Genomic DNA, 16,328 nt, shown 5'->3' with positions numbered 1-16,328 from the left:
TTTATTTTATATTAAGAAAGTATCATCTTTCCTTGCTCTAGCCACTTCATTCTCACTCAAAAATTTGTTTGATATTCCAGTTGTTTATTTATGGAAATAAAACGGATCATGTGAGATGTAAGGTGATCGCTTACGTTCTATAAATAGTGACATGTAGCCACATCACAGTAAGTCTGCAAAATAATAGGCAGCAGGAACGATATTGTCGATTTACAAATGGGTATGATAATGAGTTTCTATCGGGCAAAAGCATTGTTATTTCACCGACTACTGTAATAATCCATATCAAAGTTTATTAATAATGACAATCGAATGTTACTGCTAGTTTCAACCTAAATGGCACCTTATACAACACATGACCTAAGCGGTCAGATCAAATATCACAAGGTTCAGACATAGTCATCCCTAATTTAGAACTGCTACCCAGAAGTAGGGCAACCAGTCAGCAGCACCTGCTGAATCGCGGGATGGACAGTTAGTTTTATAATGTACTCACTGCTGAAAGGATGAGAAAAAGGCTGGTTAAACATCCTCAATAAATGCAACAACAGTCATGTTTTGTGTTAACTAATCGAATTAAAAGAACATTAGTAAACTGTTAAACGGCAGTTAATAACCATCTCGATTCCAACAAGAATACAAACTGTGAACCATGACTAACTGATTGAAAGTATATGATATAGCCTTGTGAGTCTCGTGAGTATATTTTTCTGTGTACTGACAGTAGTACTTGTTGTGTTTTACCGGAAGTGTATAAGATGAAATGATATGAGGAACATGCTCGCGACAGGGGTTGGTTCTTAAGACACCTTTTACAAAAGCAACTAACATCTACAATATATCTGCACATTGCTACAGTTCGTGTTCACGCTTCAAACGCGCATCTCTGTGCATTTTCATGGACAAAAGCTCTTCCAAGACAATAGTGAAACTATTCACCAAACTTGTGTTCTACAAAATTGGTTCGAAGATCATGGAAGAGACTTTGACCATCTTTCTTGGCCAGCGTAAACACTTATGGGATAAACTTCAACATTCCAGTTGCCATAGTAAACTTCCATTGCCGTCTGTAAATCTACTGTAGATCCTATTCCTCGACAAATAAAGGATTAACATTAAACAAGACACCTTTCTGTTGAGTCCATTTCATGCTGATTTTATACTACTAACGCTGCTTATTGTGATCCAACGCGATTAAGTGAGGTTATCGTTAACTTTATTAAGTTGTGAATAATTAATGTTTATTTCAGACAGGTTTGCTTTAAAATTTTGGATGATAGGGGAGAAAAGTTTGATAATCGAGAATTTAAGGCATTAATATATTTCAGTTATGAACCAGAGATACCTTAGACAGCAGCAGTATAAAAAAAACAACAAGCTTATTCAAATTAATAAGATATAGTTAGCAATTTCATAATATCTGTCTGTCCTAAATAATGTCATAAGCGTCACAATTTACCCCAAATTCATATCACTTATGAAATGCATCTGTCTTACAGGAATTACAGTTTTGAACCTGATCGACACCTTATATTCATTTGAGCTTAACAGTCAAGTCAGACACCTCCAGGATTCAGACATAGCCGTTTCTAATTCTGAGCTACAAATGAACGTCAGCCAGACAGCAGAACAGCTCACCTCACAGAATTTGTCTTGTATTTGAACCGATTAATGGAATTGAATGTTACTTTGTAATGAGCCCACAGCTGAAAGTATTCATCGTCATCATATTTTAAACCTTGGAGCGTCCAATCTGCAGCTAAACATTGAACTGTGGGCCACGCCCAGCCCCTGTTTCACATACATGAACAAACTAAATGTAATACACATGAAGTTCTCCAGTTTAATTAAATGCAAGTGAAAGACAACAAGAATGAAAACATTCGCTTTGAAACATTCATACATGACAAACTAAATAAGTTTGCACAAGTTTCATCAACTCACCACATATGATGTAACACAGGCCATCCGCTTTTCCAATGACAAACATTTACTTCCTAGTGATATAGGAAAGTCAATAAAATTGTGTAGTTCATTTTCATAAAGATTCACTTCAAACTGTCCCCGAATCGTGGGAGCTATAGGACACGATAAAATAACTCAATTCACTCCCAACACCCCATCGACGGGGAAACCACCCAGCGCCAATCCGTTATTGTTAATCGCTGTAGGTAGCTGGGTGATATTTTCTGCTCACACATCCTTATCTTCCCAGTTAACTTTCTCTCCCATTGCTCTCAACGAGGAAAGAGCGAGAACCGTTCTATGGGTTGGATTAATTTCACTATCATTGTATCTACAGTACTGTTCCAGAGTAATTTATCATTGTCGACGTACAAATTCAACACTTGACGTCTGTGTGATTTAGCTGCGTTAATCACTGACAGTGGAAATCTAAGTCATTTCAATATGTGAAAAGTATCTACGGGAGTTTTATAAACTAAAGACATAAAATACTGAATGAATATTTCATATAAAAGAAAAGGAAAAAGCCCATACAAACATTAAGTTATGTTGTTTGAAAAGTACAAAAAAAAAGTGAATGGAAAGATTTGATTTGTAAAAAATAAACAACAAAAACATTCAAAAGTATATTTCGCTGTGAGTCACAGCTTGAAAAATGTACGCGCGTTGGAGGAATTCACATAAAAAGTTAACTAAATTGTTTCCATTGCTTTTGTTATTTTTCCTAGTAACACACACAACAATCTGTATGAAAACCCTTCTTTTAAAAGTGGGACGATCAAAATGCACAAGCTGAATTTAGCAACCGTAGAGGGTCAAGAGCTTGTTATAATAACTTGTAAGCGAGTTTTATATGTAGTTCTTGTAAACACCAGGCAACTTGCGTAGAACCGCACATTGGTTCGGTAAAAACCAAGAGCAAGTGACGAATGGCCGAAAGTCCTTGTAAACGTGATATCGCGCTGATGAACGACCTGGCCCTAAAACCGGTAAGGCTGCCTGCCGTTAGAAGTTTTCTCAGTTCAAATCAGCTAGTTATCAGCATGCACGCGTTTCTTTGCCACCCCCCTGGTCCTCATCTTCATATCACCGCACACTTCTCAGTAACACGCTTTGGCCCACAGGTCGCGTAGACGCGCTTGTGAGCACGTATTATACCTTGCTGCCCTTTTTTCTTTCGATGTTTTACTCTTAAAAAATATACAACGTTTTTCATTTGTCAAAAGTTAGTCATGAGGTTTTGTTTTCATCCGCTATTTTAATTAAAAATAGTGAGAAACACTATTTGTGCCACTAGTTTTTACTTTTACCAGTGTTCTCTGTTATGAATACTTGAACAATTCTTAATGTTGGTTTAACCACAAGCAAAATTTATTTCAGTCTAAGAGGTCTAAGAGTAAAGGCTTGTTTAGACATATGACTTTTTCTTTTCTTCTTTTTTTAAATTTCAACCTACTTTAAGAATTTTCCACTTCCCAAGTAGAGACGGTTCCTAATACCCCAACATGAAAAGTATTGATTTACGTTATGACAAAACACCCTGGTCAAACCATGCTTTTTATAGAATATTGTCATAACGTATCGAAACATTCGTTTCTGTGGAAAGGCGTAAAATTTATAATCTGACAACGTGCTACTATCAGAGTACTACTGTTTCGAATTTCATGCTATATAAGACTAAACCTAACCTGACAACGTTTGTTTGTTTGTTTTTGAATTTCGCGCAAAGCTACACAAGGGCTATCTGCGCTAGCCGTCCCTAATTCAGTAGTGTAAGACTAAAGGGAAGGCAACTAGTCATCACCACCAACTCTTGGGCTACTCTTTTACCAACGAAGAGTGGGATTGACCGTCACATTATAACGCCCCCACGGCTGAAAAGGCGAGCATGTTTGGTGGGACGGGGATTCGAACACGCGACCTTCAGATTGCGAGTCGAGCGCAATAACCACCTGGCCATGCCGGGCCACCTGATAACGTAATAATAATAACAGTACCAGTACTAACGACTCCAGTTTCTTTCAGCCAATCTGAAAAACTGGTTATCAGCCATTTACATTAGGGTACCATGACATAATAAAATAATATTTCGAAATTAAATACAAGAAAATACATTATAACGGGAGTAAACATTACACGATCAACAACAGGCTATAAGCTTTGGTGGTTTCTTACCGTTTCACTGTAGGATAAATATATTTACAATTTAAGCTTTCTTTTCATTGGTTTCACCTTAGTGTTAAGGGCAGGAAGAAAATTCGAATATTAATATACCAATGTGCAGTTGCTGCTGAAATGATGAAGTTCTGTATTTAACTTCTACAGTTTATATCATTAAGGTATAGTGCCTACCTAGGCTGATATTTTTTGCCACCCCCACCTCCACACGATCGCTCCAGAAATGAAGCCTTTGAATTAGTTAAGTCATTAATCACGTGTTCAGTCACATGATCGCTCAGCGCTCTTGATTGGTACCTCGATCTAGTACGGCGGGTTGCAACCCCCCCTCCCAAATAAAAACATGATTCATGCGTAAATGCGGCCCTGACTTTCACTGATATTTACAAACGCGAGAAGGCCTACTGCATTTCAAGACAATTCTGGTTAATATCCCGTGTATTATCATGATTATGATTTACATATGGACTTAATCTCAATTAATTGAAATAAAACAGTAAAATAAAATCGACATTATGAGTCGATATAATACAAAAATATATGTTTTAATACTTTGTAAAATATTCACATTAAACGATACCTGATATTTTTTATTCGTGAATTTATTTAAATTGATTAAAAAATTAAAAAGCATTAAACATTTATTCTCACCTGGAGGACATAAGCAATCACCTGCTGCCACTTCTCGTTTGAATCGTCCTAGTAGAGGTACTACTGCTAGATGGCGCTCAACACGCTGGAGATACACACAAAAATTGAAGTAAATACAAAATACGGAATTATGAAATTAGTAACGCAATATATTAGATACATATACAGGGTGTCAGAAAAATCGGGAACCATAGGCACTCCGACTAATTTACAGAATGTGTCCCACATGCTGTCCATGTAATTCGAAACAAGTTTGGATTAAGTAGACAAATCTCATCCTTTGACAGCGACATAATCAGTCACATATATGAAATTAAGAAAAGCAGTCAATCACTTATAGTTTTGTTTGTTTTTGTTTGGTTTTTCTAGATCAAAGCCAGATTGGGCTATCTGCTGTGTCCCCCAGATTTTAGCGTTGTAATTTTGTAGATCCCCTATAGTTTACTGACTTTCCAGACACCTTGTAGAGAAAAATTAATTTCATATGTAAATCATATTTGTATCAAATGCGTTACTTTAATATTAGATACATCAAGATACAGGTATAAAACTATATACATAAGTAAAAATAAAACAAATTCAAAGTTAAAATATTAAACTTTTTTGAATATATATGGTGGGACAAAAGTTACAATTCGGTCGATATTGTTAGTATTATATGGTTGGTACTAAAGAAAACATTACGAAGAGAAATGAAATCAAGTTAAATAACGTTTATTACAGAGCAAGACGTTAGAAATTAATCCAAGTGTTTGTATTCACAATGCTACACAATGGACTATCTGTGCTATGTCAACCACACGTATCGAATCCCGAATTTAACGTTGAGCCAATAGGGTCGTTCTAAACGAAACAAATGTACAGTAACTTTTGCCTCACCTTGTAGAAAACTGTGTGGCCAATGTTAACACTCAGATCTTGATGATTGATAATTTGTTTCACTATAAATTATTCTTAATGCTATTTATTAGGTATGTTTCATACAAAGAATCCACACCTTATTAAGATTCGATGACGAGGAACCCACTCATTACCCATTCAAGCCGTCTCCAACCTTATTAAGATTCGATGACGAGGAACCCACTCATTACCCATTCAAGCCGTCTCCAACCTTATTAAGATTCGATGACGAGGAACCCACTCATTACCCATTCAAGCCGTCTCCAACCTTATTAAGATGTATTTTTCGAACGACGCAATTACGGACCAAAATTCATAGTTTCATTTACAACTGTCCCCCTCAGAAAACCCTACGCACTACACAGTTTATACACTATTAAAGCACTAGATTATGCTGATTATCTGTTAACTATTAATTTACTAGATTATTTGTTATTTAAGCAAATCCCGCGCAGTATACTGTTTACATGGTGTTAAACTACTAGATTATCTATTATATAAGCAAATCCCGCGCAGTATACTGTTTACATGGTGTTAAACTACTATATTATTTATTATATAAGCAAATCCCGCGCAGTATACTGTTTACATGGTGTTAAACTACTAGATTATCTATTATATAAGCAAATCCCATGCAGTATACTGTTTACATGGTGTTAAACTACTAGATTATCTATTATATAAGCAAATCCCATGCAGTATCCTGTTTACATGGTGTTAAACTACTAGATTATCTGTTATATAAGCAAATCACATGCAGTATACTGTTTACATGGTGTTAAACTACTAGATTATCTGTTATATAAGCAAATCACATGCAGTATCCTGTTTACATAGTGTTAAACTACTAGATTATCTGTTATATAAACAAATCCCATGCAGTATACTGTTTACATGGTGTTAAACTACTAGATTATCTGTTATATAAGCAAATCCCATGCAGTATCCTGTTTACATAGTGTTAAACTACTAGATTATCTGTTTTCTAATTAAATACTTTGTGGTATTCCAAGATTATACACTATCTAAGCAAATCCTGTGCTGTTCACAATGTAAATACTGTTAAAAATATTACATTATCGGCTTTTGTAAAGTTAAATGATTAAGAAATGCAAAAGTGGAAGAGCTTTTTTTTGCATATAGTCGCGAAAAGCTACACAAGAGCTATCTGCGCATAACCGCCCCTAATTTTGAACTAATAAGCTAGGGGAAAGCAGCCTGTAAACAGCATCTACCGCCGAAACTTTGGATGCTGTTATCTGACCGAATAATCGGATTTGATCGTAACTCTTAATAGCCCACGGTCCCAAAATATGGAGCATGGTTTTTGCAGTAACAGAACGCGAACCATGAACCTAATCACTAGACACGTCCGGCCTAAGTGGAAGAGACTAGTGCAGAAAGTACATCATTAATACAAAATAGAAAGGAGGAATCCCTTGTTTAAGAGAAGACACATCAATTTTTTCTGAATACTGATGTTTGCTACAGGCATTTGCAGGTTACTATTCTGTACCGTCAACTATTGTGTTGACTCTTTAAGCCTGAATTCTCCATTCTCTCCCACTTCGTTACTGTGGTTTCTCGCTCCCTAGAACGTCAGTGAATCGTACTTAACAATGTTCTTTGGCAGCTTCAAAGGAAAACGATGTTTGTATTCTTCGGTTTAGTTGAATAGTCTGGTTTTTCGCTATTTTACAGGAGAAAAGGTGTAACCAGAACAATATTTATTGTATTCAAACTTACGAATTTTAAAAATAAGCTCTGGAGGAAAAATAAATCACGCCCAAAGAATGGTTATATAAGTATATAAAATAGAATGTTCTGTTCAATGAGTTATGGGGAAAATATCGAGTCCTCTATATGGATTGAGTTATAGCTAAAAACTAAGAGAAGAAAAGGATGAGACAATACTTATAAACAACGAATGGAGGAATAATAATAATGAAAAATACAAGATTTGTATTAAAGATATTCCTTTAGTTCGAGTAATCTAAATTCTTTATTATAAGAAAGTTACTTACATTTTAGTATATGATAACGTACTTAAATTATATATATATGGTAACGTTACTTACATATCAATATATGCGCATCAGAAATCATATAAAACCCAAAGACGTTCTTCCATTCAACAAAATTTATAAGAAAGTTACTTACATTTTAGTATATGATAACGTACTTAACTTTTATATATGGTAACGTTACTTACATATCAATATATGCGCATCAGAAATCATATAAAACCCAAAGACGTTCTTCCATTCAACAAAATTTGAAGTGTTTTAACAAAAATATGGTCTAAAACTTAAATGTAGAATACATGTAAAAACAAATCCGTTTCATCAGGAAGCAGCTCATGAATATCTTTAAGCTACCTTAAGAACAAGAAATGAAGGAAATGACGAGAAAATCATTAATATTATACACTCACTCCTATTTACTAACCTGCCATCGCCCGGGCTGACGTCTGAAGTATCATTTTCAAGTGGGAAGTTTTATGGAAAAGATTATGGCATATTAATATTTCATTAAGTTAAAGTTAATGGCAAGTTAGAAAAGGAAATATTTGAGTTCTCATTAAAACTCCGAAATTTCAGTATATGCTAAATGTTTCTTAAGCAGTCTTTGAAACGATATCGCTAGCTTGTTTTTACTTTAAGCTTGAAGTTCAGATGTCAAACTGAACAAGGATGCACAGATATAGATCGACATATTTTGTTAACAATCTAAACAACTTTAAAGCAAAAACGGTTTCTTCATTCTGATAGCTAACATTTCAGTAACTCGAAATATGTATAGAGTCCAGTTTTATTTTAAAATGGCTTTGACTTTTGGTAAACGCGTGTGTGTGTGTTGTTTTTAAAATGTTCTGCTACTTGTATATATATATACATAATATTTCGTGTTGTTTCTTCAACGTAAGGCCCCGACATGGCCAGGTGGTTAGGGCGCTTGACTCCCAATCTGAGGGTCGCGGGTTCGAATCCCCGTCCCACCAAACATGCTCACCCTTTCAGCCGTGGGGGCGTTATAATGTGACGGTCAATCCCATTATTCGTTGGTAAAAGAGTAGCCCAAGAGTTGGCGGTGGGTGGTGATGACTAGCTGCCTTCCACTAGCTGTTCACATTGTTAAATTAGGGACGGCTAGCGCAGATAGCCCTCGTGTAGCTTTGCGCGAAATTCAAAACAAATAAACAATTTTTCAATGTAAATATACCAAATCCACAATGTCTCGAACATCATCTCTTTCATTATCAACTCTTGTTTTTTCTAGCTTTAATCAGTTCTCAGAAACATCTTTATTGATTATACTCTCGTTATCTTTCCCTGGAACTTACTCAAAAAGGCATTTTTTCCAAACCAATTTAACAAGTGAAATTCACCGACGTCAGTCGACTTTGCCGCATTATATGTACGTCGCTCTTATTAGCGCACCCTATTAAAATTCTAAGAACTTTTTAGTGAAGAAAATACAAATATGTTATGATAATAAGCATTAAGAAGTACTCCATATAACACAACGAGTAACAACACTTTTCACATGTCTTGATTTACATGTTTGTCTGTTATATTTGTGCATATAATGTTCGAAATGATAAACCCCACATGCTTTCTGTCAGTTTCAAACAACTTACAAAATATTCATACAAATTAAACATTTCCTTTTTATCGGAAGCTATGCTCTTAACCACAGTGCTTAAGTTAAGATAAACTTAGGCAAACTTACTTTGGAATAGAGGTAGGATTATGTTTTCGTAAATGATAGCTGCTTTATTATGTAAGAATAAGTTCAATAAAATTATGATACCAAGTACAGAGTTTAAAAATCAACAGATGGATTTTACTGTTCGTATGAGGTAGTATACATGCCATATAGTCATTATTAGTTCGATTGTTTATAATTTTCGCGCAAAGACATATTAGCGCTATATCTGCTTATATATAGCCATCTATAATTTTGAGCTGACAGACTAGAAGGAAGACAGTTAATCGACAATACCCACCGCCAGCCCTTGGGTTACTCTTGTCTGACAGAATAGTGTACACTCTATAGCGCGCTCATGCACACACCCCCCGTCACCACCACCAAGAAAAAAGAAATAAGTAACAAAGCCATAAACAGGTCAAAAAGGATGAAAAGTCCCCCTTCTTATTTAGTACGAAATATATTTTATACAGTTGTAACGAACCAGCGTTCTTGATTTTAAATAACGAACACGTTTATTTATTCAGAGAAGATATGTTCGGTCTGCAATATCAGCAATCTCTAAAGTCATTCATTGTTAGTTCTAAATAATGGTGCTAGGTGGTGTGTGCGCGCGCCTGATTTATCTCACTTGTAACATGATTTGGTCTACAGTAAACCTGACAAAAATATTTACTGTTAACTAAATTATTCGACTAATCTATTTTCTTCGATAATTGGATAAAACTTTTTTCACAGAAAGTTAGACTGTTTTCAATACATGCTTGTGTTTTCTCTTTTGTATGCAAATGTATGTGGTGTATTAATGTATTACGTCTGTATTATTTATCTTAATTTTCTCTAAGTTCATGTTACGGTGGTTTTGAAACAAATGAAAAACTTATGACATAAAACGAGTAATACCAAATATCTTGATCTTTTTATTAACATTTTCTATACCTAATATATTGATAAAATAGTGTAGATAAAAAAATAATTATTACTTAACTTTATCTTTTACGTATAACTGAGACGTTATTTTTTGTTTGTGTTGAAACGCAAGACTACACGATGGGCTATCTACACCGTGCCCACCACGGATATAGAACCCAGATCTTTAGAGTATAGGCTCTCGAGCTTACCGCTGAGCCACTGGAAGGGAGAGTGAAACGTTATACAGTACACACTTGTAATAAGTAAACCTAATAATGTTTTTTGGCATAAGAACATAACACTTGTTTAACAGCGTTTTCAAGTAGTATCGATCAAAACAATGATATACGAAAGTATAAAATGATCAGTAAGGGGTAACAACCAAGTAAAACACCAGAACCGTTTAATATGCTTATATGCAAAGTTGTTTACATATGTATAGCTACAAAAAAGAAACCAAAGACTACAATGAAAACTTAAATTTTTATCACTAGGTGGTGCAACGTTTAAAAAAGTTTATAAAACTTTAACTTCATCTAAACCTTTATCATTTTTATTTGGTAAGGCTTGCTTGTCTCTTTTTTTTACACATATGTATACTTTCATATCACAAAAAGTTTCTAACGAAGCCATAGAGGGATCGCAAAATAATGAAAACTATCATTTTTTATGATCGGGGGTTGTTTTAGTCTATATATGAAAGTATGGTACTCATACATAATGTATTTTTATAAACATACACACAAAAAATACCAAGACCGAAAATACAAATATGACCACAAGTCTAAAAAAATATAACCGTTAATTTTCATAATTAGAGATAATCTTTGCTTGAATTGACAAAATTAGGCCCACTTATGAAGTATTGAAAGCTTAAAATATTAAGACAGAACAGACCTTAAGTGTCCACCAGTAAAATCAAGTAAAAGGTCCACTTACTTGTAACGGGCATTGGTTGGTGTTACACATTAAATTTATTATTTTACATACTTTTCAATCCCGATAAAAGATTATTAGACAAAACATATAACTAATGACTTACAATAAACAAAGTGAGACAGAGTAAAAATGTTTAAAACACCTACAATTGAGACTCGTTAGGACCAAAGGATACAGAGATTTACTACACATACATTCTTTCAAACAACGAAACCATTTAAAGAATACTCCGAAATGTATGCTGGGGCAACAAACAATACTCACCCAATAAAACACCTCGAACTACATTGACGCAATAAGCCATACTCAACAATATAAGATCTTGAAATACATTGACGCAATGAAGAATACTGATCACTGGCATACCTTGATATCGATGAGTGTAGAGTACAATGGTGTTCTGTTAGTTCTTTGATTGTTTCTGTTTTAAGATCTTTCTGATGTTTCTTGAGAAATTAGTTTTTTTTTCTCTGTGTTAGCGGTAGAGCAATATTTCTTATAGTAACCATTGTCAACTATAGAGTTTGGAGCTTGAAGAAATATTCGTCTTTTTCAATGGTTACAGTAGAATTTCCTTTGTGTGCTGGTAGCATTTTTATACGTTGCTTTTCTTCACATTTCGTAGTTTTTTATTATTATTATTCCGATATGATGGTGTAATAACGGCGTTGACGTTTCACGGTTTCTGGACAACTGACTTTTCGTTTATTCTGAACAAACTGTACTAAATAAAGGACTACACTTCTCCCAAACACATAACAAACCTAAGATATGGCTACAACCACAGAAGACACAATTTGCAGCCTACCAGAAGAATTCACCGGTACTCATTAACTTCTATGGGAAACGTTTCGAAGTTAACACCTTCAAAACAGCCTTTCTACGCCTCAAGATTTGGCTAAGATACATTAACGATACATTATTAATATGGACAAACATTAAAGACAAGATTAAAAAATCCAAGAACCATCTAAACAGACAACATCTCGCGACATAATTCATAATGGAAATTGAAAAGTATAGCAACGTGATGATTACCAAAACACATAACTCGTATACCACAGAAGTTTACAATAAACCAAAAGATACAAATAAATGTCTCGATTATAAATCAAACCACCGGTTGCTTAGGAACGAACAAGGTTTGTAACACCAAAGAAACTAAGAACAAGAAGGAAAACACATCACTAGAACAATCCTTAACTATAGATACCCTGAATACTTCACAAATAAGAAGTTAAAGTTTAATTCCAAGAATAAACGGGAATAAAATTAAAGACATACATCTATATTCTCCCACTTCAGAGGTCTCTCAGTAAACATACTAAATAGATGTAAACAGCATAAATTTGAACAGTATTTAGAAGCCATAATATATTAAGATCACAGTGAATACACACTAAACCACCAATGGAGAGGAAAAACACCAATTTTAACATGTGTGAATGTGGATTCCGATACATTGAAAAATAACAAAAAGAAAGACCAACAAAAGTTAGAATTCAGGAACGTAATATGTATACAAGATTCAGTACTACCGAACTCTGTGTTAGCCTATCATACCAGAAAATAGACCGTACCATAAATTGGAATATTACTAAAGATGTGATACGAACCACATACGAGACAAAGAAAGTATTTAGCTAAAAAGAGTAAAAAAAATTACTAACCAATAGTTAGACTTAGGTGATCGTTTAGGCTACTAGCCATGACAATAGCAGATAAGTAGAAATAGATAGGTAATGTCACCATTATAAAGCTGTCCATGTGATGAATTGCAACGAGTGTTCTAAACATTTGAGCTAAAGTAAATCGGAAGAAAAGCTTTCATTTTTTCGCTTTCTTGATAAAACATTTACAAGTTTTTGCTCTTAGCATAATAAGCCAATTTTGACAGATATGCGAAACAAGGATTGTTATATCCATGATCGGGATTAGCTATGTGGTTTAACATTTTGTAATATCCATGATTAGGATTAGCTATGTGGTTTAACATTCTGTAATACTTATGATCAGGATTAGCTATGTAGTTTAACATTCTGTAATATTCATGATCAGGATTAGCTATGTAGTTTAACATCTGTAATGCATTTCGAATGCTTCACTAATCCATAACTTCTAGAAAAATTCCGTCTTTCGGAAAGCTTTGGCTTGAATAATAACCAAGAGCTTATGTGGCTTAATAGTTCCTATGGAAAAAAAAAGTACCATTCATAGTATATCCTATCTATATTTACTGAAAAAGAGACAGGAAATTATGTTCTTTTTCTCTACGAAACACAATTACTACACGCTCTTTACTGGCATGGAAAGTCAAAAGCTTTAGGTAAATACTCCATGAAAAACTTTTATTTTGAAGCAATGCATTTGTTCAAAATACTGCGCGAGTCTGATTCATTCACCTGTATAGTATTCTTTCCATTGATTATGTCGTCCATAAAAAAAACTGTTCATCAACTGATTTTATCATAAAAACATCTCTATAGAATAATTCATTCATAAAGGTCAACTTATATAAATTGATTTTATTTGTCTTCTTCATCCTTGTAGCTCAGCGGGCTTATAACACTAAAAGTTGGGCTTCGTTAACAGAGGCGGGTAAAGCATAGATAGCTCACTGTGTAGCCTTGTGTTTAACAACAAACAAACAAAAGTGGTTATATATATGTATTGTGTGCATGCATATATATATATATATATTTGGAGAATTAACTCCATAAGTTGGTTTGTTCATAATAGTCTAGTTATATATAGAGTGATCCATCCATAATAATTTTCATACATTCACAGAGATTAGCTAGCCTGTCAAAAACTGTTCACATAGATAAATTTACATGTTTGGTTTCTCTCTAAAGGTTATCCAATTCATAACCAGCTGTTTCCTAAATTATAAGGATATAAATTTGCTGAATCTTCTGGTAGTTTTGTAATTCATTTATTCTGGTTTATTAATTTATGAAGAGATACTTCTGCTGATTTTCTAATCCATAAGGGCTTATTTCACAGATTCACTGATAAAAAATAGGAGATATTTCTCAGGTTCTTTAATTCATAAGGATATATTTCCATAAAATAGTACATCATACGCAAGAAATGCCAAAGATGGATCGATTCATCATCATTATGATCAGTTTAATTTTTCTCTCTATGTATATATGTATATTATCCACCACTTTAAAATGTATTTTTATGCTATCATCAATATACAGTAACCTTTTCTGTTAATCTTAGATACACATGATTATGTAGAGGCAATCATTGGAAAATATATTTCCAATGCATTGATTCATTCACAAACAAGAAACGTTTTCTATACTTCGTCCATGCAGAAATAAACATAAACTACAACTTGCTACAATGCAAGGGGAAACTTCGGGCATATCCTTTATCAAATTGCGAGGTTGTTGAATTACCATCTGAAATGTTGTTTCAGAGAATAATGGCATGCAAAATCCTCCCTATCACTATATGTTTTTCTATATCTATAAAAAGAAAACGATTTTTTTGCCAATGAATTTTTCAAATATTTTCATTCAATATTCCCAAAACAATACACATAACATTACCAGCATAAACAACCAAGATCTTGGAGTTCTACCAGGAAACAATGTTTTATTCCACCATTAATCAACCAACGCAAGCTTTCAAAACTCAATACTTCTTTAAGGTGTAAATGTTAGATAGGTCAGGTAATATTTTATTTTTTCACAAATAAATAATTATAAAGATTTAGGTAAAGTTTCATAGATAAATTAGTTAACATCAGAATTCGTAGTCATTCTCCAAACAATTGTTGTTCTGATATTACTTAATGATGCGCGATTGTTTCCCGTTTTCGTTTGTCTGTTACGTGCATTTCTCTCCCTCCTCCCCTTTTGCCATTACACATTTTATTCTAAAAATTAAAATACTGGATGAGTAATAACGTAATTCTGAACGTATAAATCCTACCTCTTTCGCTAATGCGTCCAGCTGTGAGTTAATATCATCCAAAACTGGTATCCTCATTTCTAGATCATTGTATTTTGTCTTTAAGAATAATAATTGCTCCTCCACATGCCATAATCTTAAACCACACACAACAGATAGTCCAAGCGAAGCAGTACACAAAATCCAAATCACTACCACTGGTTCGACCCGACATCGTTGCGGCTCCTTTTTAGAATTCAGGGTCACCTCTGTGGCTTGGACGCCGCTTTGAGGAGTGGTCAACTGAAACATGAAACTTTGAGGTTGTTGAGGCATAATACTTGAGTTGGCTGATGAACGTGCCTTCTCATCCCTGCTGTTTTCTGGAGTATTTTTAAAGTTTTTCAGACAAATTTCTTCACGGTTTTCCATGTTGAAGAAATAACAAAGTGCAACAAACACAGAACTTTACGAATTTTGATAATCCACTTGATAACTATTGTTATTTAGACAAACCAAAAACATCTGACGAAATATCAAGAGGTACTCTTTTTGGCGCACTGGCCCAGAGCGAATAGCCTCTTCCCCTTACACCCATGAGACTGGTGCAGCACTTCCAAACAAACTGGCAGCCCGCGTGTTACGACTTACCGTAAAAACCGCACTCTCACGTTCAAACGAAGGCGTGTAAGCGCGATAAGCTATGGGAAGGTATTCTCTCATCTTACATTGTTCAATTGCGTTAACTTTAATGATAAAGCTGGTGCTGCCATCTAGTACACAATATGGCAACATAAAGCAACGCGGTATAGAGGGCACACCTGTATTAGCTAATCCATCATTTGTAAAGAAAATAGAGAAAGAGTAGAATGTTTCCACAGTCAGAGAAAATAAAAATTCAAAATCTTTCAAGAAACTTTACCAAAATTTAAAAAGCAAGACAATTAATAATAATAATAATAAAGCTGTAGAGAACTGCATCATGATAACTACTAACACAATGTTAGACTTCAGTGAACTGCTTTGACTAGGACTAAACCATATAAATAATAAAAATAAAAGCTGTTATGAATTGTTTGTTTGTAATTAAGAACAAAGCTACACAATGGGCTCTCTGTGCTCTGCCCACCACGGGTATCGAAACCCGGATTCCAGCGTTGTAA

At 34.3% G+C, this 16,328-nt stretch overlaps 1 protein-coding gene across 1 annotated transcript in view; it reads right to left on the bottom strand.

Annotated features, from left to right (window-relative positions):
• Positions 1–15,822, bottom strand: part of LOC106457590 (collagen alpha-4(IV) chain-like) — a 249,114-nt gene extending 233,292 nt beyond the window's left edge. Inside the window, exons 1-2 of the mRNA XM_022383594.1 lie at positions 15,208–15,822; positions 4,795–4,879 (exon numbers count right to left, since the gene is read on the bottom strand). Of these exons, the coding sequence (XP_022239302.1) occupies positions 4,795–4,879; positions 15,208–15,597 (475 nt within the window). The 5' untranslated portion in view covers positions 15,598–15,822. The remainder of the gene's footprint in view (positions 1–4,794; positions 4,880–15,207) is intronic.
• Positions 15,823–16,328: the final 506 nt, after the last annotated feature.

The sequence above is a fragment of the Limulus polyphemus genome, unplaced genomic scaffold (genome assembly GCF_000517525.1).
Source record: "Limulus polyphemus unplaced genomic scaffold, Limulus_polyphemus-2.1.2 Scaffold350, whole genome shotgun sequence".
NCBI lineage: Eukaryota > Metazoa > Arthropoda > Merostomata > Xiphosura > Limulidae > Limulus > Limulus polyphemus.
Note: the sequence above shows the minus strand (reverse complement) of the source record. Positions and strands in the feature narration are given on the sequence as shown.